This window comes from Cajanus cajan, chromosome 5, assembly GCF_000230855.2.
Source record: "Cajanus cajan strain Asha chromosome 5, NIPB_CcT2T_4, whole genome shotgun sequence".
NCBI classification, from domain to species: domain Eukaryota; kingdom Viridiplantae; phylum Streptophyta; class Magnoliopsida; order Fabales; family Fabaceae; genus Cajanus; species Cajanus cajan.
The window spans coordinates 52,693,905-52,720,344 of record NC_138521.1 but is presented as its reverse complement, the minus strand read 5'-3'; the positions used below and the strand labels follow the sequence as shown (position 1 = coordinate 52,720,344).

At 30.8% G+C, this 26,440-nt stretch overlaps 1 protein-coding gene across 1 annotated transcript in view; it reads left to right on the top strand.

The window, feature by feature from the left end:
- LOC109790412 (lon protease homolog 2, peroxisomal) overlaps positions 1-25,823 on the top strand; it is a 38,594-nt gene extending 12,771 nt beyond the window's left edge. The window contains exons 2-17 of the mRNA XM_083075352.1: positions 14,583-14,695; positions 14,793-14,895; positions 15,507-15,676; positions 16,533-16,624; positions 16,859-17,038; positions 17,123-17,206; positions 18,181-18,308; positions 18,492-18,693; positions 18,783-18,989; positions 20,081-20,211; positions 20,892-21,105; positions 21,543-21,845; positions 22,030-22,224; positions 23,098-23,343; positions 24,933-25,034; positions 25,313-25,823. Coding sequence (XP_082931478.1) covers positions 14,583-14,695; positions 14,793-14,895; positions 15,507-15,676; positions 16,533-16,624; positions 16,859-17,038; positions 17,123-17,206; positions 18,181-18,308; positions 18,492-18,693; positions 18,783-18,989; positions 20,081-20,211; positions 20,892-21,105; positions 21,543-21,845; positions 22,030-22,224; positions 23,098-23,343; positions 24,933-25,034; positions 25,313-25,396 — 2,554 coding nt within the window. The 3' untranslated portion in view covers positions 25,397-25,823. The remainder of the gene's footprint in view (positions 1-14,582; positions 14,696-14,792; positions 14,896-15,506; positions 15,677-16,532; positions 16,625-16,858; positions 17,039-17,122; positions 17,207-18,180; positions 18,309-18,491; positions 18,694-18,782; positions 18,990-20,080; positions 20,212-20,891; positions 21,106-21,542; positions 21,846-22,029; positions 22,225-23,097; positions 23,344-24,932; positions 25,035-25,312) is intronic.
- The last annotated feature ends 617 nt before the right edge of the window (positions 25,824-26,440 follow it).

Here is a 26,440-nt window from a genome sequence, read left to right as displayed (position 1 = left end):
CAGATCCTGAAGCATTCCTTATAGTAGAAACAGATGCGTCAGATTTAGGATACGGGGGAATTTTAAAACAAAAAATCTCATCAACTTCAACAGAACAAATTGTTAGGTATCATTCTGGTATCTGGCACCCGGCTCAACAAAAATATTCTACGGTCAAAAAAGAAATATTATCCATTGTTTTATGTTTACAAAAATTTCAAGATGATTTATTTTCAAAAAGATTTTTAATAAGAACGGACTGCAAAGCAGCCCCCTCTATTTTACAAAAAGATGTTAAAAATCTAGTTTCTAAACATATTTTTGCAAGATGGCAAGCATTGTTATCATGTTTCGATTTTGAGATTGAGCATATCGAAGGAGAGACAAACACTTTACCAGATTACTTAACAAGAGAATTCTTACAGGCAAATGAGCAAAAGTACTAAAGACCAGTATGGACTGCCTTTCAAGGCACCCAACGACAATACTGTTAAAAAGGAGCAATCCGGAAATCCAATATCGGCTTCGCCGAGTTCTTCAAGAAAGTTACCGCAGACTCTCAATACAAAATTACCTTCCAAAACTTCAACTTTTTTAGAAGCCATTAATTCCTCATCTCCCTTATTATTCCACAATAAGTTTGATCCAATAGCCGCTTTACAATATACTCCAGAACCAAGCTCAATACCTTCTCCAAAACAATTATCCAAAAATGTTTCTCATATTTCGCAACCAGTAACTACTCCTTCTGATTCAAGATCCTATGAACTTAATTATATTACCAAGGATAACCACATAGATATTATCCCCATTGAACCTGAATGGGCAAACCTTTCAAAAGAACAAATAATCAATACCATTTTCCCAGAAAATACCCATTACCAAAATTACCTTAAACCAAGACTTTTTTATGAATTTATTCTGGTAGACACAGAATCAATAGATTTATTTCATTCCAGAGACAAAGATAATAATATTATCTACTCAAAAGCCAAAATCCTCAAAATCATTACTCCAGCAGAATGGGGTCAACCCATTTACCAGCCAAAACCCTTCTCAAGACAGTTTCAACCGCAATATTACACTTACTATGATTATACTATGGCATGGACTTACATGTTATTCCTCAAACCCAAGACACATTCATGGTTCTTCTGGTTTCGCAGAGGAATCTCTCTAAAATTTCCAAAATGGTTTCTTCAATGGTTCTACACATGGGGACCAATCAGAGAATTATTTCCAAAAGAAGTATCAGAAAATTTTGATTACTTTAAAGAGATTACCACCTTCCTTCCAAACTACAAAATGATTACTTTCGTAGCTTCTCAAAATATCACTTGGATTGTTACTTGGGATTACATATTTAGACAGCCTTATGATAATGTTCCTTTGAAGGTTTTATCAAGATGTATTAAGGTTAAATGGTGGAATAAATTTGATATGACCCTCATTAGCAAGCAAAGAATCAAAGAATGGGTAAACAACACTGCACCCAAACAAGAAAGTAAAACTCAAATTTCAAAAGAAACTCAGTTTTTAGCTGACAAAAGAAAAATTATGGCAGAATTAGCATCTGCAACCTCACAAGAAGAGTTTGAAGAAAGACTTAAATTAGTTCGTTCAATACAAGATGAAGAAGCACAAGAAGAAACAGGATCATCAAAATCTGAATCAACAAATCCTTATTTTTGTAATGAAGATATGTTTTATTATTAAAAAGTATCTGGCTCAGACTTCGCAAGTATTACAACAATCAAGACAAGAAGATAAGTTGTTCAGACTCGACAAGACAACACTATCTAAAGAAGACAAAGACCCGGTTATCACGCCAGCAAGAAGACAAATAACTTTAGAGGAATCTTATCCTCTGAAGACTGTGTAAATAACTTTTGTACTAATTTTCTACTTTCCTAGAATATCCCTAAAAAGAGTAGTGAGTCACTACCCTTAGATGTAAATTATGTGTGTCTAGTTTTCTATATAAGGAGTCTAACTCCTTCATTGTAAATCATCGAGAAAAATAATCTATCAAATTTCTCTCAAACTCTTCCGCTTGCGATCATCTTATTTTGTAAGTTTTCTTTAAAATGATTATTTTCTTTGAACATGGTCATATCTATATTACTCATTCAAATCTTCCAGAATTTTATGTTTCTATTTATGTTTATAACTATCAAGATAGAACTGAGCATATTTATACCGTTACTCTGTAATTGGTATCAGAGCCAGGTTTCGATCCTGGGACCTGTGGGTTATGGGTACCAGATGGCTCTGATACCAATTACAGAGTAATGGTATAAATATGCTCAGTTCTATCTTGATAGTTATAAACATAAATAGAAACATAAAATTCTGGAAGATTTGAATGAGTAATATAGATATGACCATGTTCAAAGAAAATAATCATTTTAAAGAAAACTTACAAAATAAGATGATTGCAAGCGGAAGAGTTTGAGAGAAATTTGATAGATTATTTTTCTCGATGATTTACAATGAAGGAGTTAGACTCCTTATATAGAAAACTAGACACACATAATTTACATCTAAGGGTAGTGACTCACTACTCTTTTTAGGGATATTCTAGGAAAGTAGAAAATTAGTACAAAAGTTATTTACACAGTCTTCAAAGGATAAGATTCCTCTAAAGTTATTTGTCTTCTTGCTGGCGTGATAACCGGGTCTTTGTCTTCTTTAGATAGTGTTGTCTTGTCGAGTCTGAACAACTTATCTTCTTGTCTTGATTGTTGTAATACTTGCGAAGTCTGAGCCAGATACTTTTTAATAATAAAACATATCTTCATTACAAAAATAAGGATTTGTTGATTCAGATTTTGATGATCCTGTTTCTTCTTGTGCTTCTTCATCTTGTATTGAACGAACTAATTTAAGTCTTTCTTCAAACTCTTCTTGTGAGGTTGCAGATGCTAATTCTGCCATAATTTTTCTTTTGTCAGCTAAAAACTGAGTTTCTTTTGAAATTTGAGTTTTACTTTCTTGTTTGGGTGCAGTGTTGTTTACCCATTCTTTGATTCTTTGCTTGCTAATGAGGGTCATATCAAATTTATTCCACCATTTAACCTTAATACATCTTGATAAAACCTTCAAAGGAACATTATCATAAGGCTATCTAAATATGTAATCCCAAGTAACAATCCAAGTGATATTTTGAGAAGCTACGAAAGTAATCATTTTGTAGTTTGGAAGGAAGGTGGTAATCTCTTTAAAGTAATCAAAATTTTCTGATACTTCTTTTGGAAATAATTCTCTGATTGGTCCCCATGTGTAGAACCATTGAAGAAACCATTTTGGAAATTTTAGAGAGATTCCTCTGCGAAACCAGAAGAACCATGAATGTGTCTTGGGTTTGAGGAATAACATGTAAGTCCATGCCATAGTATAATCATAGTAAGTGTAATATTGCGGTTGAAACTGTCTTGAGAAGGGTTTTGGCTGGTAAATGGGTTGACCCCATTCTGCTGGAGTAATGATTTTGAGGATTTTGGCTTTTGAGTAGATAATATTATTATCTTTGTCTCTGGAATGAAATAAATCTATTGATTCTGTGTCTACCAGAATAAATTCATAAAAAAGTCTTGGTTTAAGGTAATTTTGGTAATGGGTATTTTCTGGGAAAATGGTATTGATTATTTGTTCTTTTGAAAGGTTTGCCCATTCAGGTTCAATGGGGATAATATCTATGTGGTTATCCTTGGTAATATAATTAAGTTCATAGGATCTTGAATCAGAAGGAGTAGTTACTGGTTGCGAAATATGAGAAACATTTTTGGATAATTGTTTTGGAGAAGGTATTGAGCTTGGTTCTGGAGTATATTGTAAAGTGGCTATTGGATCAAACTTATTGTGGAATAATAAGGGAGATGAGGAATTAATGGCTTCTAAAAAAGTTGAAGTTTTGGAAGGTAATTTTGTATTGAGAGTCTGCGGTAACTTTCTTGAAGAACTCGGCGAAGCCGATATTGGATTTCCGGATTGCTCCTTTTTAACAGTATTGTCGTTGGGTGCCTTGAAAGGCAGTCCATACTGGTCTTTAGTACTTTTGCTCATTTGCCTGTAAGAATTCTCTTGTTAAGTAATCTGGTAAAGTGTTTGTCTCTCCTTTGATATGCTCAATCTCAAAATCGAAACATGATAACAATGCTTGCCATCTTGCAAAAATATGTTTAGAAACTAGATTTTTAACATCTTTTTGTAAAATAGAGGGGGCTGCTTTGCAGTCCGTTCTTATTAAAAATCTTTTTGAAAATAAATCATCTTGAAATTTTTGTAAACATAAAACAATGGATAATATTTCTTTTTTGACCGTAGAATATTTTTGTTGAGCCGGGTGCCAGATACCAGAATGATACCTAACAATTTGTTCTGTTGAAGTTGATGAGATTTTTTGTTTTAAAATTCCCCCGTATCCTAAATCTGACGCATCTGTTTCTACTATAAGGAATGCTTCAGGATCTGGGATACCTAAACAAGGCAATCTTTTGACTATTTCTTTAATCTTAATAATAATTTGGGTCATCTCTGGATTCCATGGTTTTGGATTTTTTCTAAGTCTTGTGTATAGTGGTGCACAAATAACTCGAATGTTGGGAATAAAGTCGGCTACATAATTAACACATCCTAAAAATCTTTGAAGTTGAGTTTTGTCTTTTATTTCATTTGGAAATTTATCGGCAAACTCTATTGATCTTTGGATTGGTGTAATAGTTCCTTGATAAATTTCATATCCTAAAAATCTAACTTTTGTTTGAAATATTTTACTCTTTGTTGCTGAAACTACTAATCCATTTTCTTTGACAATATTTATAAAAGTATTTAAATGTTCTATATGTTGATTTATATTGTTAGAAAAAATTAATACATCATCTAAATATACAAGAGCAAATTTCATATGAGGATAAAAAATATCATTCATAATATTTTGATATTCTGATGGTGCATTTTTTAATCCGAAGGGAAGAACATTCCACTCATAATGTCCAAAGGGAACATTAAAAGCAGTTTTGTACTTGTCTTCCTCTTTCACCCCAATTTGATAATAACCTGATTTCATATCAAATTTAGAAAATATTGTTGAATGAGTTAATCGTTTAATTAAATCTTGTTTGTTTGGGATGGGGTACCTAATCCATTTTAAAACTTTATTTAAAGGTTTGTAATTAATAACTAAGCGAGGTGCCCCTCGTTCTAATTCGGCTGCATTTAGTACATAAAAGGCAGAACAACTCTAAGGAGATTTTGAGGACCTTATTAATCCTTTATCTAAATATTCTTGAATTTCTTTTTTACAATATTCTAAATATTGTGGATTCATTGGGATAGGTCTTGCTTTAGTATTGATATTTTTCTCATCAAAATTTTCAATATAAGGTAAGGAAACTTCATGTTTTTTCCTATGCCAAAAAGCTATTGGATTTGTATCACAAATTTCTTTTTCAATTTTTGAATTTAAAGTTTTAATAGTTTCTTGAATATTTTTAGTAAGTAACTGTTCTTCTATTCTTTTATAATGTATTTCTTTTGATAAGTAATTAATGTGTTTTCTTTTATTTTCAATAATACTTTTTTCTTTTAATAAATTTAATTCATAAGTTTTTGGAGGATGTATGAATTCAAATGTAATGGTTCTATCTAATACCTGAGTTTCTAATCCGGTTGGTGTAACTTTGAATGGATATAATAATGATAGAAAGGGTGTTCCTAATATACATGGAGTGTTTATGTTTTTAACTAATACAAATGATGCTTCATAACATATTTTATTTTTACAAATTCTTGCTGAAGATATTTTATAATTAATCTGTAATCTAGAATTATTAGCACTTAATACTTTTTCTGTTGATTTTTCATAATATTTTGATGGTATTATTCCTTCTTGTAAACAATTAATATCTGCTCCTGAATCTATTAAAGCTACTAAGTTAAATTCTTCATTTTTTACTATTAATTTAATATTGCAATACCATTTATGAGTAGTTATTAAATTTAAATAACCAATTTCTTCATTATTAATCTGTGTTGAGCTAGAAGGTCTATTTATGTTATTTTGTTGTTCTCTAAGTTTTTCTTTTCCTTCTAATTTTAATATTCTATATTCTATAGAAATATTATTGTTTCTTAAATTAGTAATTTCTATTTTTAATTGTTTAATTTCTTCTTGTAAATCTTTTATAGTAACAGTCGTAGGTTGTCTAAATCTTGCATATATTTCATTTAAATCTATTTCTTTAACTTCCTGCTCTTTTTCATCTTTTCTTAATAATTCTTCTAATTTATTGATAAATTCTGTTCTAATAGGACCTTGTTCTAATTTGGAAATTAAATCTATTAATTCTTGGGTTTGATCTATTGTGAGCATATTAACTGACTTACTACAATCTTCACAGGTGCAAAGACCTGGACCTAAGCAACTATCTTCATTTTCATCTTGACTAGAGCTAGAACTAGAGTCTCGTTCTATTTGATAAATTATTTCTGTATTACTTTCTTCATCTGAAATTTCTTCTTCTTCTGATTCTGAATTAATCATAATAGTTAATAATGTTTGTTTTAATGACTCATCTATTTCTAAAGCATTAATTTTTTGTTGCATTCTACATTTATTAGCATAATGTCCTGTTTTTCCACATTTCCAACAGGTGATAATCTTTTTTGAATTTTTTGGCTTTTTATTTGGTTTTTCTGTATTTTTTGTATAATTTTTCTTGAAAGGTTTCCTATACTGTTTTTTATAAGGTTTTTTATAATATTTTTGTGTATGATATTGTCTTTTTTGAGTTTTTCGTTTTACTGCACTAGGTGCTCTAATGGGTGTTACTCCATATTGTTCACAAAAAGTTCCTATTTCTTGTCTATTGGTTGTTGCTTCTTTTCTAAGTTTGTTTTGAAGTTTAAAATCATTACAAACTTGAATTCCTGTTCCAATAATAATACTATGAATTTGGCCATAAGTAATTGCATTAAAAGGTATTGGATTTCCATATTGTTTTTCTAAATTAATTTTTACTTTTTCAGAAAATAATTTTGGTAATCCTGCTACAAATCTTTCTTTCCAAAATCCTTGATAACCATCTTCTCTAAGAGTAATTTTTGACATAAATGTATCTCTATACCAACGATAATCTGACATTGTTGGGCAATAAAGATTTGCTAATTGACTAGCAGCTCTATCTTTAAAAATATTAGGATCTCCTATGAAGTGTTGAACAATAGTATAAATTAGGGTGGCAACTGCATCTTCTTCTTCAGTTTCTGGTTTTATTGCATTAATTATCGCTTCTTTATCAGCTGGTGACCAAAAATTATCCCACCAACCTTTAAGTTGGCCTGTAAATCCTTGGGTTATAATTAAGGCTGTTGCTTTATCTGAATTACCTCTTCTTTTGAAAGCACTAGCAGCCATAGTCATATTACAAATATAATCTAATAAATTTTGTTCACTCATTCCATCTATATTCCATTCTATTACTTCATTTCCTGAATAACTATTTGAAACATGATCTCCTCTTTCTTCATAAAGAACGTCTGCTGGAGAGGGCCTAGGATAATAAGTTTTTAATTTTGGATAATATGTTTGATATTTAGATTTTATTTTATTAATGACTAAATCTTCAGTTTCTATTGTATTTATTGAAGGTTTACCAATGGTTAACTTGGATAATAATTGTTGGATTTCTTCTATTTTCTTGTCACTTTCATTTCCTAACTTTAAAGATTCTATATTGGTATTTAATTGATATATTGGTTTTACTAATGGTTTTGGAATACTTGAAACTATACTATTATCACTTGAAGAAGGTACATCTTTTTCTTCTATCCTAGTTAATTGTTTTGATAAAGTTTCTAACATACTATTTGAGAAATTTAATTGATTATGAATTTTTTTAATATCTTTTTTGTTAACATCTTTTTCTGATTCATTAATAGTTTTGTAAGGACTTACTTCTATTTCTTGTTTTTCTACTTCTATTTTAACAGTAGTCATAGGTGGATATTCAGAGATTATAATTTTATTGTCTATTGTTTTCCATGTTTTACTAGCTTTTGTTATGGGATTTACTATTTTAATATTATTATTTCTAATATGGGTATTTAACCAGTCAAAGAAATAAATATTAATCTCATTTTCTTCCATATAATCATAATATAATTTTCTAAAATTATCTGTCTCTTGTTTAGTATAGGTTTCAAAATACCATTTTCTTAATTCTTTATTATGTTCTGCTAAAAAATCTTGATTGATCCATTCTTTATCAATTGTAAAAGGTTCTTGTCTAGTAATAGTATTTATAATCGAGATTACTTTCTAATATAGCAATATAAATTGATCATAAATTTTATGTTTCTATTTATGTTTATAACTATCAAGATAGAACTGAGCATATTTATACCGTTACTCTGTAATTGGTATCAGAGCCTTCTGGTACCCTCAATATAAATTGATCATAACTAGGAGGCTCTGCCACCTTTCCTTGATCTCGGTTTATATTGGGTTCATAATTATTTGTTTTATTTCAAGTTTTTCATCTTAAATTGTTACTTTGTTCTCAATAAATTTGAAATATTGATCTTCTTTGGGGGGAATAGAGTAGAAGTGTAGACTCTTTTGGTGTTCCTGGTAGTAAACCCGTTGGTAAGCCTGTGTGTTAGGTGTTCCCGGTAGTAAAGCCATTGGTAAACCATGGATAGAGCCCGCACCCATACCTCTACAACCATCAAAGAACCATCAATATTATCAAACTTTATTGAAACAGTTAGCAGTTTAGGACGCAAAAACAAGAATAAACAAATAGTTATGAGATCTCCATCAACAACTGAAGACACCTCTAGTACTTCTCAAGATAATTCTCAAACAGAAATTCAAATAGCAGAAATAGAAAACTCTTTACATAATTGGTCAATACCCATAGTAAAAAAATGTGAAGTTTATAAACAGCATAATATTTTTTCAACAAATCAAGATGAAATACATATTTCTGAATATTGTTATCCTGGTACTAAAACTAATAAAATTATTAATTTACTTCAACAAGACGTGTTAGATGAACATATTAAGAAAGGTTATAATTATATGCATCTAGGATTAATACAAGTCGCAGCAAAACCTAATTATCGATTAGGAATTAATAGCCCAATTTTATTACTTTTAAGAGATATTAGAATGAAACAATTTCAAGACTCTATTATTGCTATATTAGAAAGTAATCTCCATGATGGCCCTGCTTTCTTTAATTGTTATCCAAATTTTTCTATGAATATTAGGAATCACAAAACTAGTAATGCTTTGAAATTATATGTTAAAATTCCAGATGAAATCTTAGATGAAGATTCTGGTCCAATACAACTTATTTTTAGAATTTATTATAAAGTTACTAAAATTGATTATAATTATAAAGCTCTTAGATCTTCACCAAAAAATGAAACAATATTAGTAGAAGCTAATCTAAGGAAATCTTCAATACAAGTACCTAGGCGTTTGAGTCATGCCGAAGTTATTTCAAAAATTCCAGAAGATTGGTTACTAGAAGATATTATAGAAGAACCAAAAATTTATAATACTCATGTTAGAGAAATAATTCAAGACGGAACAGATATTAGGTTAAGAATGAATAGATCAACATCTTTTAGAAATTCTTTACCTCAAATGATTTATAAAGGAAATAGTGCGAGACATTCAGTTGATGGCTCCACTATAAATATAGATTTAACAAAGTTAGATATTAATTCTAAAATAGCAAAACCTGTTTATGAAAATATTAAAAAAGATGAAGAAGATTTTAATCCTTCTGCTTCAGATTTTAATTCGATTATAAATACTATTACTAGACAAGAACCTTTTACAATTGATAAAGAATGGATCAATCAAGATTTTTTAGCAGAACATAATAAAGAATTAAGAAAATGGTATTTTGAAACCTATACTAAACAAGAGACAGATAATTTTAGAAAATTATATTATGATTATATGGAAGAAAATGAGATTAATATTTATTTCTTTGACTGGTTAAATACCCATATTAGAAATAATAATATTAAAATAGTAAATCCCATAACAAAAGCTAGTAAAACATGGAAAACAATAGACAATAAAATTATAATCTCTGAATATCCACCTATGACTACTGTTAAAATAGAAGTAGAAAAACAAGAAATAGAAGCAAGTCCTTACAAAACTATTAATGAATCAGAAAAAGATGTTAACAAAAAAGATATTAAAAAAATTCATAATCAATTAAATTTCTCAAATAGTATGTTAGAAACTTTATCAAAACAATTAACTAGGATAGAAGAAAAAGATGTACCTTCTTCAAGTGATAATAGTATAGTTTCAAGTATTCCAAAACCATTAGTAAAACCAATATATCAATTAAATACCAATATAGAATCTTTAAAGTTAGGAAATGAAAGTGACAAGAAAATAGAAGAAATCCAACAATTATTATCCAAGTTAACCATTGGTAAACCTTCAATAAATACAATAGAAACTGAAGATTTAGTCATTAATAAAATAAAATCTAAATATCAAACATATTATCCAAAATTAAAAACTTATTATCCTAGGCCCTCTCCAGCAGACGTTCTTTATGAAGAAAGAGGAGATCATGTTTCAAATAGTTATTCAGGAAATGAAGTAATAGAATGGAATATAGATGGAATGAGTGAACAAAATTTATTAGATTATATTTGTAATATGACTATGGCTGCTAGTGCTTTCAAAAGAAGAGGTAATTCAGATAAAGCAACAGCCTTAATTATAACCCAAGGATTTACAGGCCAACTTAAAGGTTGGTGGGATAATTTTTGGTCACCAGCTGATAAAGAAGCGATAATTAATGCAATAAAACCAGAAACTGAAGAAGAAGATGCAGTTGCCACCCTAATTTATACTATTGTTCAACACTTCATAGGAGATCCTAATATTTTTAAAGATAGAGCTGCTAGTCAATTAGCAAATCTTTATTGCCCAACAATGTCAGATTATCGTTGGTATAGAGATACATTTATGTCAAAAATTACTCTTAGAGAAGATGGTTATCAAGGATTTTGGAAAGAAAGATTTGTAGCAGGATTACCAAAATTATTTTCTGAAAAAGTAAAAATTAATTTAGAAAAACAATATGGAAATCCAATACCTTTTAATACAATTACTTATGGCCAAATTCATAGTATTATTATTGGAACAGGAATTCAAGTTTGTAATGATTTTAAACTTCAAAACAAACTTAGAAAAGAAGCAACAACCAATAGACAAGAAATAGGAACTTTTTGTGAACAATATGGAGTAACACCCATTAGAGCACCTAGTGCAGTAAAACGAAAAACTCAAAAAAGACAATATCATACTCAAAAATATTATAAAAAACCTTATAAAAAACAGTATAGGAAACCTTTCAAGAAAAATTATACAAAAAATACAGAAAAACCAAATAAAAATATAAAGCCTAAAAATTCAAAAAAGATTATCACCTGTTGGAAATGTGGAAAAACAGGACATTATGCTAATAAATGTAGAATGCAACAAAAAATTAATGCTTTAGAAATAGATGAGTCATTAAAACAAACATTATTAACTATTATGATTAATTCAGAATCAGAAGAAGAAGAAATTTCAGATGAAGAAAGTAATACAGAAATAATTTATCAAATAGAACGAGACTCTAGTTCTAGCTCTAGTCAAGATGAAAATGAAGATAGTTGCTTAGGTCCAGGTCTTTGCACCTGTGAAGATTGTAGTAAGTCAGTTAATATGCTCACAATAGATCAAACCCAAGAATTAATAGATTTAATTTCCAAATTAGAACAAGGTCCTATTAGAACAGAATTTATCAATAAATTAGAAGAATTATTAAGAAAAGATGAAAAAGAGCAGGAAGTTAAAGAAATAGATTTAAATGAAATATATGCAAGATTTAGACAACCTACGACTGTTACTATAAAAGATTTACAAGAAGAAATTAAACAATTAAAAATAGAAATTACTAATTTAAGAAACAATAATATTTCTATAGAATATAGAATATTAAAATTAGAAGGAAAAGAAAAACTTAGAGAACAACAAAATAACATAAATAGACCTTCTAGCTCAACACAGATTAATAATGAAGAAATTGGTTATTTAAATTTAATAACTACTCATAAATGGTATTGCAATATTAAATTAATAGTAAAAAATGAAGAATTTAACTTAGTAGCTTTAATAGATTCAGGAGCAGATATTAATTGTTTACAAGAAGGAATAATACCATCAAAATATTATGAAAAATCAACAGAAAAAGTATTAAGTGCTAATAATTCTAGATTACAGATTAATTATAAAATATCTTCAGCAAGAATTTGTAAAAATAAAATATGTTATGAAGCATCATTTGTATTAGTTAAAAACATAAACACTCCATGTATATTAGGAACACCCTTTCTATCATTATTATATCCATTCAAAGTTACACCAACCGGATTAGAAACTCAGGTATTAGATAGAACCATTACATTTGAATTCATACATCCTCCAAAAACTTATGAATTAAATTTATTAAAAGAAAAAAGTATTATTGAAAATAAAAGAAAACACATTAATTACTTATCAAAAGAAATACATTATAAAAGAATAGAAGAACAGTTACTTACTAAAAATATTCAAGAAACTATTAAAACTTTAAATTCAAAAATTGAAAAAGAAATTTGTGATACAAATCCAATAGCTTTTTGGCATAGGAAAAAACATGAAGTTTCCTTACCTTATATTGAAAATTTTGATGAGAAAAATATCAATACTAAAGCAAGACCTATCCCAATGAATCCACAATATTTAGAATATTGTAAAAAAGAAATTCAAGAATATTTAGATAAAGGATTAATAAGGTCCTCAAAATCTCCTTGGAGTTGTTCTGCCTTTTATGTACTAAATGCAGCCGAATTAGAACGAGGGGCACCTCGCTTAGTTATTAATTACAAACCTTTAAATAAAGTTTTAAAATGGATTAGGTACCCCATCCCAAACAAACAAGATTTAATTAAACGATTAACTCATTCAACAATATTTTCTAAATTTGATATGAAATCAGGTTATTATCAAATTGGGGTGAAAGAGGAAGACAAGTACAAAACTGCTTTTAATGTTCCCTTTGGACATTATGAGTGGAATGTTCTTCCCTTCGGATTAAAAAATGCACCATCAGAATATCAAAATATTATGAATGATATTTTTTATCCTCATATGAGATTTGCTCTTGTATATTTAGATGATGTATTAATTTTTTCTAACAATATAAATCAACATATAGAACATTTAAATACTTTTATAAATATTGTCAAAGAAAATGGATTAGTAGTTTCAGCAACAAAGAGTAAAATATTTCAAACAAAAGTTAGATTTTTAGGATATGAAATTTATCAAGGAACTATTACACCAATCCAAAGATCAATAGAGTTTGCCGATAAATTTCCAAATGAAATAAAAGACAAAACTCAACTTCAAAGATTTTTAGGATGTGTTAATTATGTAGCCGACTTTATTCCCAACATTCGAGTTATTTGTGCACCACTATACACAAGACTTAGAAAAAATCCAAAACCATGGAATCCAGAGATGACCCAAATTATTATTAAGATTAAAGAAATAGTCAAAAGATTGCCTTGTTTAGGTATCCCAGATCCTGAAGCATTCCTTATAGTAGAAACAGATGCGTCAGATTTAGGATACGGGGGAATTTTAAAACAAAAAATCTCATCAACTTCAACAGAACAAATTGTTAGGTATCATTCTGGTATCTGGCACCCAGCTCAACAAAAATATTCTACGGTCAAAAAAGAAAAATTATGGCAGAATTAGCATCTGCAACCTCACAAGAAGAGTTTGAAGAAAGACTTAAATTAGTTCGTTCAATACAAGATGAAGAAGCACAAGAAGAAACAGGATCATCAAAATCTGAATCAACAAATCCTTATTTTTGTAATGAAGATATGTTTTATTATTAAAAAGTATCTGGCTCAGACTTCGCAAGTATTACAACAATCAAGACAAGAAGATAAGTTGTTCAGACTCGACAAGACAACACTATCTAAAGAAGACAAAGACCCGGTTATCACGCCAGCAAGAAGACAAATAACTTTAGAGGAATCTTATCCTCTGAAGACTGTGTAAATAACTTTTGTACTAATTTTCTACTTTCCTAGAATATCCCTAAAAAGAGTAGTGAGTCACTACCCTTAGATGTAAATTATGTGTGTCTAGTTTTCTATATAAGGAGTCTAACTCCTTCATTGTAAATCATCGAGAAAAATAATCTATCAAATTTCTCTCAAACTCTTCCGCTTGCGATCATCTTATTTTGTAAGTTTTCTTTAAAATGATTATTTTCTTTGAACATGGTCATATCTATATTACTCATTCAAATCTTCCAGAATTTTATGTTTCTATTTATGTTTATAACTATCAAGATAGAACTGAGCATATTTATATATATATATATATATATATATATATATATGTGTGTGTGTGTGTGTATATATATATATATATATTTAATTTTTAACTTTTGCATGTCTTTAAGCATTACGTGTGAGTGTGACTGTTTCCTTGGTTAATGAAGTGTAAAGTTGGTGGAACAAGAACTTTGGCAGCGAGAAGAGAAGGGGCTGATTGGCATCCTGCCTGTGCGTGATGCTGCTGAAATCAAGTCAGTGGGTCCCACTGTATCTGAAGGTGATAAACTGGATTTTTTTTTTGGTTTCCAGCTTAAGAAAATTTAATCTGGTTTGGATATATTCATTTTTATTCTTCCGCTTCCTTGTATGTGCAGGAACCGATCCTGCAAACCAAAATTCAAAGGTTCTTGGCGGTTCATCGGATTCTTATAAGCTTGATACAAAAAAACAGAATGATGTTGTTCATTGGCACAACAGGTATAGCTCAAGTGAATACCTTTTGCGTCATTTTGAGAATCTCAGATAAAGTTTCTTGATAATAATAATGTTATACATTCTAACAGTTTCATCAGTTCATCTGCAATCTGTATTAAGTTGTATCAGGCAAACATTGATAATAATGTTATACATTGTAACAATTCATAGACCTGTTGTCTTTTTTCCTTTGAACTGATGGCTTTATATATATATATATATATGCCTTCAGATTTTTGTAATTACAAAAGTTTAATAATTTTCTATTTCTATAAAGTGAACAACTTATGGCCTGTTTAGTTTGAAAAAATGTTTTCCATTTTGTCTAATAATTGTAAAAGTACCACTTTATTTTCACTTTGTTTCTTATTTTCAAAGATTTGTATGTGAAATTGTGTTACCAGCTTTTTGGTGTTTTCACAATTTCTTATACAAATCATTAAAAAAATAAAATAAAATTGAAAGCTAGGTGGAATTTGTGTAATTATTAGAGAAAACAGGAAATGCAAAAAAGAAAATGTTTTCTTAAACCAACTAACCCTTAATTATCTGATCAAATTTTGCAAAATAAAACTAGCAAATTAAGGTTAATTTTAATAGACCTTTGGTTTCAGGGGGGTAGCTGCCCGACCGTTACATTTATCAAGGGGAGTGGAGAAACCAAGTGGAAGGGTCACATACACGGTTGTTCTTGAAGGTTTATGCAGATTTAGTGTTCAGGAACTAAGCACAAGAGGAATATACCATACTGCGAGGATAACTTCCCTTGAAATGACCAAGACTGGTAAGCCATTAATCTTTTTCTTTGGTGTTAGCTTTTGTATAGGAAGTCTATATTTTTATACCTTGGTTTTCCTGGTATTTGATAGTGATATGCTCCACCAAGGAATTGATATTTTATTTGTGTATAAACAATTAAATTATTATTTGGAGACCTAGGCGGCTATGCCTTCTGCTTGTTGAAAATTCTATATATTGCAGTTTTTATTTTCTAACTATGAATGCATAGATTAGTGAACTGTTTGTAGTTAGGACATTCCAAAATCTGTGATTATGTCCGAGAATGTACTATGTTTAATATGATGATTTGATATATGTTTTAAGATTCACATGACGCTGTAATTTTCTTGTTGAAAATGATGTTTAAGGATCAGATAATGACAGCATTCAATGTTTTAACTTTTTATTGTATTACTTTCTAACGAGGAAAAAACATGTGAGTTTGAAAGGTCTTGAAGTAGTTTTTTCACATACTAAGAAGACCATTGGAAGCACTAGCGAGGAGAGTATGGTTTTAGTCTTGTGAAAGGGAGAGAGAGAAGCCAAGAAGGTCATTGGAGGAAGTTTTAAAGAGGGATCTCATGGTGAATAATATCTCCAATGATTTGGTTTTTAAATTTTAATCGAGTCCAATGGCATCATGTGATCTATGTAGCCAATCTCACCTAGTGGCATAAGACCTTTTTTTCGTTATTTTCAATTTAACAACTTTGCCTCATTTTAACATTATAGTAAAATAGGAAAAAAGGAATTTTAGAGTAGTTTCTAGATGAGTTGATCACTGATAACTGATAAGATATTTAATTCATTATCTTTGAAGATGCTGAGTTGCTTCCTTTTTTTTTCTCTCTCTAATTTAGAGCTGGAACAAGTGGAGCAAGATCCAGATTTCATAATGTTGTCTCGCCAATTTAAAGCAACTGCCATGGAGCTTATTTCTGTTTTGGAGCTGGTAAAGATTTTACCTTTACACTTATACTAACATGGATTAAAAAACACAGAAAGGCTATTTCAGCATTGAGCTCTAAAATATCTTGGGTTATTGGTATAGCTTATTTATTTATTTATTTATTTTTTATTTATTTTTATTTTTTATAGTTATAAACTATTGTTTTTAAGATTTTGGGAATGTCATCATTTCCATTGTATGCGTATTTGTAGCTTACATTTCCTTGCTATTTTATAGAAGCAAAAAACTGGTGGAAGGACAAAAGTCCTTTTGGACAACATTCCAGTTCACAAGTTGGCTGATATATTTGTTGCTAGTTTTGAGATAAGTTTTGAAGAACAATTGTTTATGCTGGATTCAGATGACCCCAAAGTGAGGCTTTTAAAAGCAACTGAGTTAGTTGACAGACATTTACAAGTGAGTGATAAAAGTTATTGATGCTTGATATAGTTTTGGTATTGTATCATCTCTAATTCTACTTGTGTCTGTCTATGCCAAGAGTCAATACGTGTAGCTGAGAAAATTACACAAAAGGTTGAAGGACAATTGTCAAAATCTCAAAAAGAATTTCTTTTGCGCCAGCAGGTTAGCTTTCTTGCATGTCGCACCTTTTTATAATATACTACTTCTGTTTCTATATATAAGTAATAGTATTGAGGGTTGTAGAATAGAAAAGAACTAAGTGTGTGTACTTTAGTTCCACACAACTCAATCTTAGTTATGCAAACTATACCTTTCTGTCATCTTTTCTATGTATTATATATACATGGTCTCTTATTTGAGAGATCAGTTTTACAATTTAATAGAAACAACTTTTCTACTTTCTCTCTCTAATCTTTAGGTTTCGATAATTCTTTTAAGTTTTAATAAGAAACAAATACCTAATGCATTAAGATCAATAAAAGTAGTTAAATTAATTAGTTTTAATTAATGTTATAATTTAAATTCTTATTTCAAAAATACTCATAGAATTAAATGTTGAAGTGATAGTTATTTTTTATGACACTACTCATAAATTATGGAATAATTTTTTCAATCAATGAGCATGACTTATAGTGTTAATAAATGCATCCATTTTTATGGAAAATGAGTAGATGACTCATTAATAGACCCATACTAAATTAAGAGAGCATTTGTCTCAAGGTATCATATTGCATTCTTGGGAATTGCATTCCCAAGAATATTTTAATGGGAATGTTATTCCCAGCTATATTTAAAAACATGTTTGGTTATGTTCTAATAATCCTTGGAATATTTTTTAAAAATTAAAATAATTTAAATAAAAATAATTATTTGTAGAGAATTTGTCTAGGTTTTTTCCGACATTTAGGATGACTACGATAACTGTGTGCACAGTATGTATTTGTAGAGAATGTTTCTTCTTTTCTTAATGGAAGTAACGGTAATATATGATATGTAGGTTAAAAAAACAATCTATTTTGTCAAGGATTAAGAAAATCTTAGCCGGCTTGCTACAGGAGCATTTTTTCTGTTATGTTTGTGTGTGTTAATCTGAAAGAAATGTTCCTGTTATCTGTTTTATGTTAAATATATTTTAGATGAGGGCCATAAAAGAGGAACTTGGCGATAATGATGATGATGAGGACGACCTTGCTGCCCTCGAAAGAAAGATGCAAAGTGCAGAAATGCCTCAGAATATATGGAAGCATGCACACAGAGAGTTGAGGTACCTTTCAATGGAAACATAATTAGATATGGCGATGAACTTATGATTGATCTTTGTGAGGGATTTACTTACTATAAATGCTCTGTAAAATGAAAAAGAGAATGATATTATCATTAATCAAGTGATTTTATAATTTATAGCCTTGGAGGGACAAACAGTTCATTTTACTATTTCCTGTCTCAGGAGGCTTAAAAAAATGCAACCTCAGCAACCGGGGTATAACAGTTCACGTGTTTACCTAGAGCTTCTTGCTGATCTGCCCTGGCAGAAGGCCAGTGAAGAGATTGAACTGGACTTAAGAGCTACACAGAAGCGACTGGACAGTGATCACTATGGTTTAGTTAAGGTTAAGCAACGGATAATTGAATACCTGGCAGTTCGCAAGGTTGTCAAACACCTGTTACTATGCCTTTCTCGTGTTTGTGAAATTTAATGTGTCGGTGTTACTAATTTAGGTGCATGTATACATTACAGCTTAAACCAGATGCAAGGGGTCCTGTGTTGTGCTTTGTTGGACCACCAGGAGTTGGGAAAACATCATTGGCATCTTCTATTGCTGCTGCTTTGGGAAGAAAATTTGTGCGCATATCCCTTGGTGGAGTCAAGGATGAAGCTGATATTAGAGGACATAGGAGAACGTATGTTGGAAGCATGCCTGGGCGGCTTATAGATGGATTAAAGGTTCAAGCTCAACTGCATTGAAAATTTGGAACATTACTTGTTATAACTTCTGATTTGTATGACATTTACAAATACATGTGACAGGTTATTGATAGTTTTATATTTTGATACATGGAAATGGAATGCTTTCATTTTCTTGTTTGCTTTGTGCCATTTGGTTTTTTCCTACTGAATGCAACTAGAACTGAGACAGTTTTAGGATGCATAGAGACTAAATCTGAGATTCCAAAATGCTAATACAAAACCGTAGTGCAGAGAGTGCTGATTCAGTTAGAATGGAAGGGAGGAGATAACAGGAGATTCAATAATTTTTAAATTGGGACATTGGATGGTCCTGTTGTACAGAATGAAAAATACATTTATGAGGATTTTGTGCATACATTAGATCAGATAATTCTCACTTCTTTCAATGCATTCTCATTTAAAATAAATAGGCGTTTTAGACATGCTGTAAGAATATGAAAGAAAGGTTGAGATACAAAAGCAATGTTATCAAAGGTGACTTTTGTTTCAATGAGAATAACACGAGGGACATTGTCATTTCCTTTGTCACTTTTCTTTCTCTACACATTATATAACACATACTTGAAATCAGCAAGGGCAAGCATTAAGTTGGATCTAAACAGAATTATATATATAGAGAGAGAGAGAGAGAAAGAGAGAGAGAGAGAGGGATCTATTTATTCTAGGAATAAGTCTACCTAGATGTTCAATAACTCATGTTCTACATCAAATTTCAATGATCCAACCGTTGAATTTAAAGTTCTTAATGCATAGATCAAATTTGCAAATTTTTAGAAAATTCGAAAATCATTTGATACTTCGTTTCATTAATTTAAATCAATATATAAAATGATTTTATGATTATCCAACTTGTAAACTTGATCTATGCATTAAGAATTTTAAATTCAACGGTTGGATCGTTGAAATTTGATGTAAAACATGAGTTATTGAACGAAACAAGTTTAGGTAGACTTGTTTATGGAGTAAATGGACCCTTCCTCATATATATATATATATATATAGTTGTTGCTGTGTTTTGCCCTCATTGAATCTTAGACTGATAGATGCTTTTCACATTTAACCTACAGAGAGTAGCTGTTTGCAATCCTGTCATGTTGCTTGATGAAGTTGACAAGACAGGTTCTGATATTCGTGGGGATCCAGCTTCAGCACTGCTAGAGGTTCTTGATCCAGAACAAAATAAATCATTTAATGATCAGTATCCTTTAAGATGTGTTCCCTCAATTTTCTCTGTGATAACATATGTAGATATATATCCTTTTTGATGAAGAATTTTTCTTTTTAGAAACCCCACCCAACCCACAAAAGCCTTTAGTTGAAATAATGAATAATGCAATAGCTATTTCCTGGTTGGGAATACATGTTCTTAGAGGAGTGTTAGCAACACACTGCTATTATTCAAAATTTATTGGAAACCATATAATCATGAGGAGTCATTAAATGAGCAGTGTGACTCAGAATTTTTTGTGATTTCTAATAAATTTCAGCTAATAATAAAGGTTGTGCTGCTAGCATTGTTGTCAGCCGACATTTGAGTTTTTTCTAGTGTAAACAAGATTCTTATTTTGATCTTGATCTAGTTAACTAAATTTTTTTTGTGATGATTTCACCATCTGCCCCTTAGATGATTTTAATTTTAATCTTAATTTAAGTTGACTTTTTTTGGTTAGGGAATTGTGTCGATGTATACCCTGATAAATGTATTACTTTACCAGAATTGTTCTTTTTTGCCTTTTCCCTCCTAATGTTCATTGCTGGGGAGGGTATCTTATCCTCCTTATTACTCGCAACAAATCTTTCCTCTCACTAATATTTTATCTTCTATTGTAAAACAAAAGAAAGATTAATTTTCTGTTGTTGTTCCTTAATGATAGATAGCTATTTGAATGTTCCATTTGATCTATCCAAGGTAGTTTTTGTGGCTACAGCAAATAAGTTGCAACCCATTCCTCCAGCACTTCTTGATAGGATGGAAGTAATTGAGCTTCCTGGATATACACCTGAGGAAAAGCTCCACATAGCCATGCAGCATTTGATTCCAAGAGTTTTAGACCAGCATGGATTGAGTTCTGAGTTTCTTCAGATTCCAGAGGTACTGAATATCTTTTTATATAAAAATAGTTTTGGAAATACATGAAGTTTCTGCTCATTCAGGGGAAATGCAAAGAAAAAGAAAGGAGATATATGATGTATAATTAATTTTATACGGTGTAGATAATGTATGAGTGAGCAATAAATTTTACAATTATTCATAACTGCAAATCTTTTTTCTTAAGTCTTCACAATCTTGGAAAATTAGTGGTTTCTATGTTTTGGTTGGGGTCTTACATTTTATTGATTGGACATCAAAAGTTTTTCTTTACTAATCCTTGTGATTGCATTCTTTCCTTCTACATGTCCATTGTCATGAAAGAATGCAATAAAACTAATGAAAACACAGGAAGTATAATAGTCTTACTTTTTTATACCGTTTGTGATCTTATAAAGCAATTTTGTATAGAATTCTATTAACGAACTACTTTGATGTAGGCAATGGTGAAGCTTGTCATTCAGGGATATACTAGGGAAGCTGGTGTGCGAAATTTGGAGAGGAATCTTGCTACCCTGGCTCGAGCTGCTGCAGTAAGAGTTTTGGAGCAAGAACAAGTAGTTCCATTAAACAAAGGGATGCAGGGACTTGCTACACCACTTGTAGAAAACAGACTTGCTGATGGAACTGAAGCTGAAATGGAAGTGATACCAATGGGTGTCAATAGTCGGGACATCTCAAACACATTCAGGATTGCCTCTCCATTGGTTGTTGATGAAACTATGCTTGAAAAAGTGCTTGGGGTAATTGATATGCAATACTAAGTTATAATGTGTGTTTACAGCATTTCTTTGATATATTACATGTGAATGGCTTGTCATGATGTCACCATGAAAGATTTTTCATAAGCAAATCTTACAGGAAAATTAATCTGATGATATACTCTTGTATGTGTAATATCTAATTTGTTGATATCATTTAATGAAGCCCCCAAGATTCGATGATAGAGAAGCTGCAGAACGTGCAGCTACCCCTGGGGTCTCCGTTGGGCTAGTTTGGACTGCTTTTGGTGGAGAAGTTCAATTTGTAGAGGCTACAGCAATGGTCGGGAAGGGTGAAATACATCTCACTGGACAACTTGGTGATGTAATAAAAGAATCAGCTCAGATTGCATTAACATGGGTAAGCAATGAAATCTAAGTGGCTTAATTCTCCTTCCATCTTGATTGGTTTTATCCTACTTGCATCTCAACATGTTTTATTGGACCATTAGAATAAGGGTTCTGTATTTCAAAAATCTATGGCATCTTGTGCGTATAAGATTATCTAGGGATTTGGTTTGCTAAGCATTGTATCTTGAGGCTTCTTTGTTTCTGTATGGATCCAATTACAAGGTGTTGTGTTTATAAGGTATTGGGCTCTTCAACCATAATGGTTAGCTTTTATGACATTTTTCTCCTAATGGTTATATCAATTGATGTTAGATCTTTACACCATGTTTCTCAGCTGCAAATAAGTGGCATGGGTGGTGATGCTAACATTGCGCTGTTTGCACGAGACTAATCAAAGGGACAGTACATGGTTAGCCTGCATGGGCGCAAAGGCTGTGGAATGTGGTGGGATGTTAGGATTCTATTGCAAAGTATAAGACTTGAGTTATACATTAGCACTACAATATTCTAGTTGGGGATTTATAAGGTCTTGGGCTATTTAGCTTCAATGACTAGCTTTTGCAATGTGATTCTCCCAAGGTTCTTATCAGTTCCCTTTGAGAACAAGAAGATGGAATAGGTCTAAACTTTTAAATCGAAATCCATCAAGTGTGTTTGTCTGTGACAATAAAAAATTCTTTTAATTGTATCTTACAATGTGCACCTTTGACATTTTATTTTACTTTTAGGCCTTAATTTGATCATTTAGATTTAAGGCTGCATGGTATGCTTATCACACTACACATAGGCTTTCATGTTTGTCTGTTTTGAACACTTGCTGTCTAACTGTTATATACGCTGAACACATGGATTAAATCAAGGATCATTACTTTCTATTTTGTAGGTAAGGGCGAGGGCAACTGATCTTAGGCTGCCTGCTACAGAGGGATTTAATCTTTTGGAGGGCCGTGATGTACATATACATTTTCCTGCCGGTGCTGTACCTAAAGATGGGCCCTCAGCAGGTGTGACTTTGGTCACGGCATTGGTATCACTTTTCAGTCAGCAAAGGGTGAGATCAGACACAGCTATGACTGGAGAAATGACATTGAGGGGTCTCGTTCTACCTGTTGGTGGTGTCAAGGATAAGGTAAAATTCTTGTCTTTTTGACCTTTGTGAACTTTCTGAGACAGAACTATTGGCTTTTATAGAATGAATTCAGAGCTTAGGTCTAAATTATGTTCTATACTAACAATAAGGGCAAGAAATAAGATAAGATAGAAGTCTAACAAGAAAAATAAGAAACAAAAGTGAAGCTCCTCTGATGGGTTAATTTGCTTGAAAATTTTGTTTTTATTGTTCTCGGTACAAACTATTCAATCTTTTTATTACTTGTTTTCGTTTGTCGGTTAAATTTTACCATTAAATTTTTATAAAACGTGTGCCTTTCTTTTTCCATTCTGCCTTTTGCCTGCTGTCATTGGCAACACTGACACATAAACGAAACCAATTTCACCTAGCGAGCTAAAACTTGGTTGTTGTTGTTAGGAGTTGGAATAACCTAGCATAATTATTAATAATTATCCATTATCAAATGTATGCTTTTATTAGGGGTGAACATGGTCCATCTTGGCTCGCCAACCTGGTCTGGTCCAAGGTTGATTTGGATGAAATTAGACTTTGAAATTGAATCCAATGTATTTTTAGAATGGGTTAAGGTAACATTTCGGGTCATCCAACTGGATTTAATATAATAATATTCTCTTAAAAAGAATAAGTTTTATTGAATTATTGTGTATTAATAATAAATTTATTTAGTTATTAATATTTTTTATAACATGATATTATATTTATAATAAAATTATTTATTTTAAAAATATATATTACTAAATATACCTTAATTTAAGATTTGCATTTCTTTTAATTTAAATTTTAACTATATATAATCTTAAAATTAATATAGTGTATCAAAAGTTGGTGGGTCCAACCTTGTCTCATGTATTTTTGGGTCTTGGTCGATTGGATTTGGGTTTTAGAAAATGATTTAATAAAAAAATCGGGTTCATCCCTAGTTTGGGCAATGATGGACCAACCCAACCCATGTTCACCCCTAGTTTCTATGCTCTGTTTACTTGTTTAAGTCAACACTCATTCCTTTTTGGGGAAAGTGTTGAAAGATATTTATCTGCCTGGATTGTTTGGAGAGAAATGTTAGTAACACACTATTTAATACACTTGTCTTAATATACTCATTCTCATTGATTAGGATTTATTGAAAACTACAAAATTAGGAGAGTAATTAGATAAGGTGTGATATCCATCAAATTTTGTGTTTTCCAATAAATCTCAACCAATTAGAAGTATTTAAAAGAGTGTGTTGCTAACATTTATCTTGTTTGGACAGACATACTGAAAATTGGAGTCTTTTTGTGCTTTAAGGTGTTGTGAACTTCAAAGTTCTAGAGAGAATGAGATGCCTACTGGATAAATATAATTATAATATGAAGGGAAGACCTGTATATATTTTATCAAAAGAAATTAAGCAATTATCCAACAGATGTATACGAACCCAGTTAGCCATTGCAAATGGAATTAATGTTTTTGCAGAGTTAGTTAGCCATTTGTGCGTGGCTTTAAATGTATGGATCGTATCTGAACAAATATTCCAGACAGTAGTAAAAGATTAAAAAGATCAAGACTGTAAGGTGATATGAAGTGACTTTTTTAATATTTCACAGATATTAGCTGCACATCGCTATGGTATTAAGAGAGTTATCCTGCCTGAAAGGAACTTGAAGGACTTGGTTGAAGTACCATCGTCAGTGCTAGCCAATTTGGAGGTAATTCTGCTTCAATGTTTTGCAGCATGGTTTCACCTTTTTTATAGTTATAAGCTGAGCACATTTCCTACTTATCTAGACAATTATTTGGTAATTGGTATTAAAATTCTCTCTCTATTTCACTTTTAACTAATATATTTTCAAATCTATCATATTTCATGTATCGGCCTATTTTCATTTTCTACATTTTTATGGGGCTCAATCAGATCCTTAACATCTCTTGTCTTCACTGAAATGAAGCACAAAATCACAATTTCTTTGTTTAACTTCCCCAACAGATCCTGCTTGCTAAACGAATGGAAGATGTGTTAGAGCATGCTTTTGACGGTGGGTGCCCTTGGAGACAACACTCAAAGTTATAGCAGCATCATTGATTTGCTGGACATGTTAAGTACACCTTTGTGTTCCGATCATTAATGGCTTGTATATGGTCCCATCCTGATCTGTGATTGTCATTGTGATATTGGGCCCCGAGTCCAAGTACCTTGGCCTATTCAACTGGTCGTAATTGAGCAAAAACTCCAGAAACCAACAATTTGGATGGGAGCTGACATTTCCACTTATCATTGGGAATACACTCCACAATTTTAGTATGTAAATGCTTTAGCTTGAGACCAACTATTGTGGAAGGTGAGCAACTGCATCTTTTAAAGTGCTCTCCATACATCTCTGGCTCACTCTTTTGTAAATTATTTACCCTGTCACCACACACACACACACACACACACATATATATATATATATATATTTTAATAGAGCATAGATCATTTTAGTCATTTCTCCAAACAAGAGAGCGCTTCCTCTATTTTTAATATGGCTGTCATTTTATCCTTTTCCCTATGTTTTGGTCTTTTTAGGCTAGTAACTAGTAAGGCCAAGTTTCAAAATATGTTGTCAACTCGGTAGTTATTCTTATTCATGCAATGCCTGGGCCTATTATTTGTTTTCTATCGATATTGATTAATCATATAAGAAATAAAAGATTGAATCATTTTATAAAATTAGAAGTTGAAAAGTTAAACATTATACAATCAACAAAATTTACTCATGATATTAATTTTTTTTTATATAAAACGTTCAGATTTTATAAAATTACAAGTTGAAAAGTTAAACATTATACAATCAACAAAATTTACTCATAATATTAATTTTTTTTATATAAAACGTTCAGGCTATGTGATGTGCATATCTGACATTGTAATTTACATATTTTCGTATCTATGGTTTAAAGTGTTTGGTAAGACATTTGACCAGCTAATGAGCTTATTTGATTAAAATAAGCCTGTTTGGTACATGAGCTTATTTTATAAGCTCTTATCTTTTTTTCCCTCTTTTTTTATGATCATTAATTCACTTGAATTTTTTGTTATCTTTTTTAATTTAGAAATCATTTTATCTACATGTTG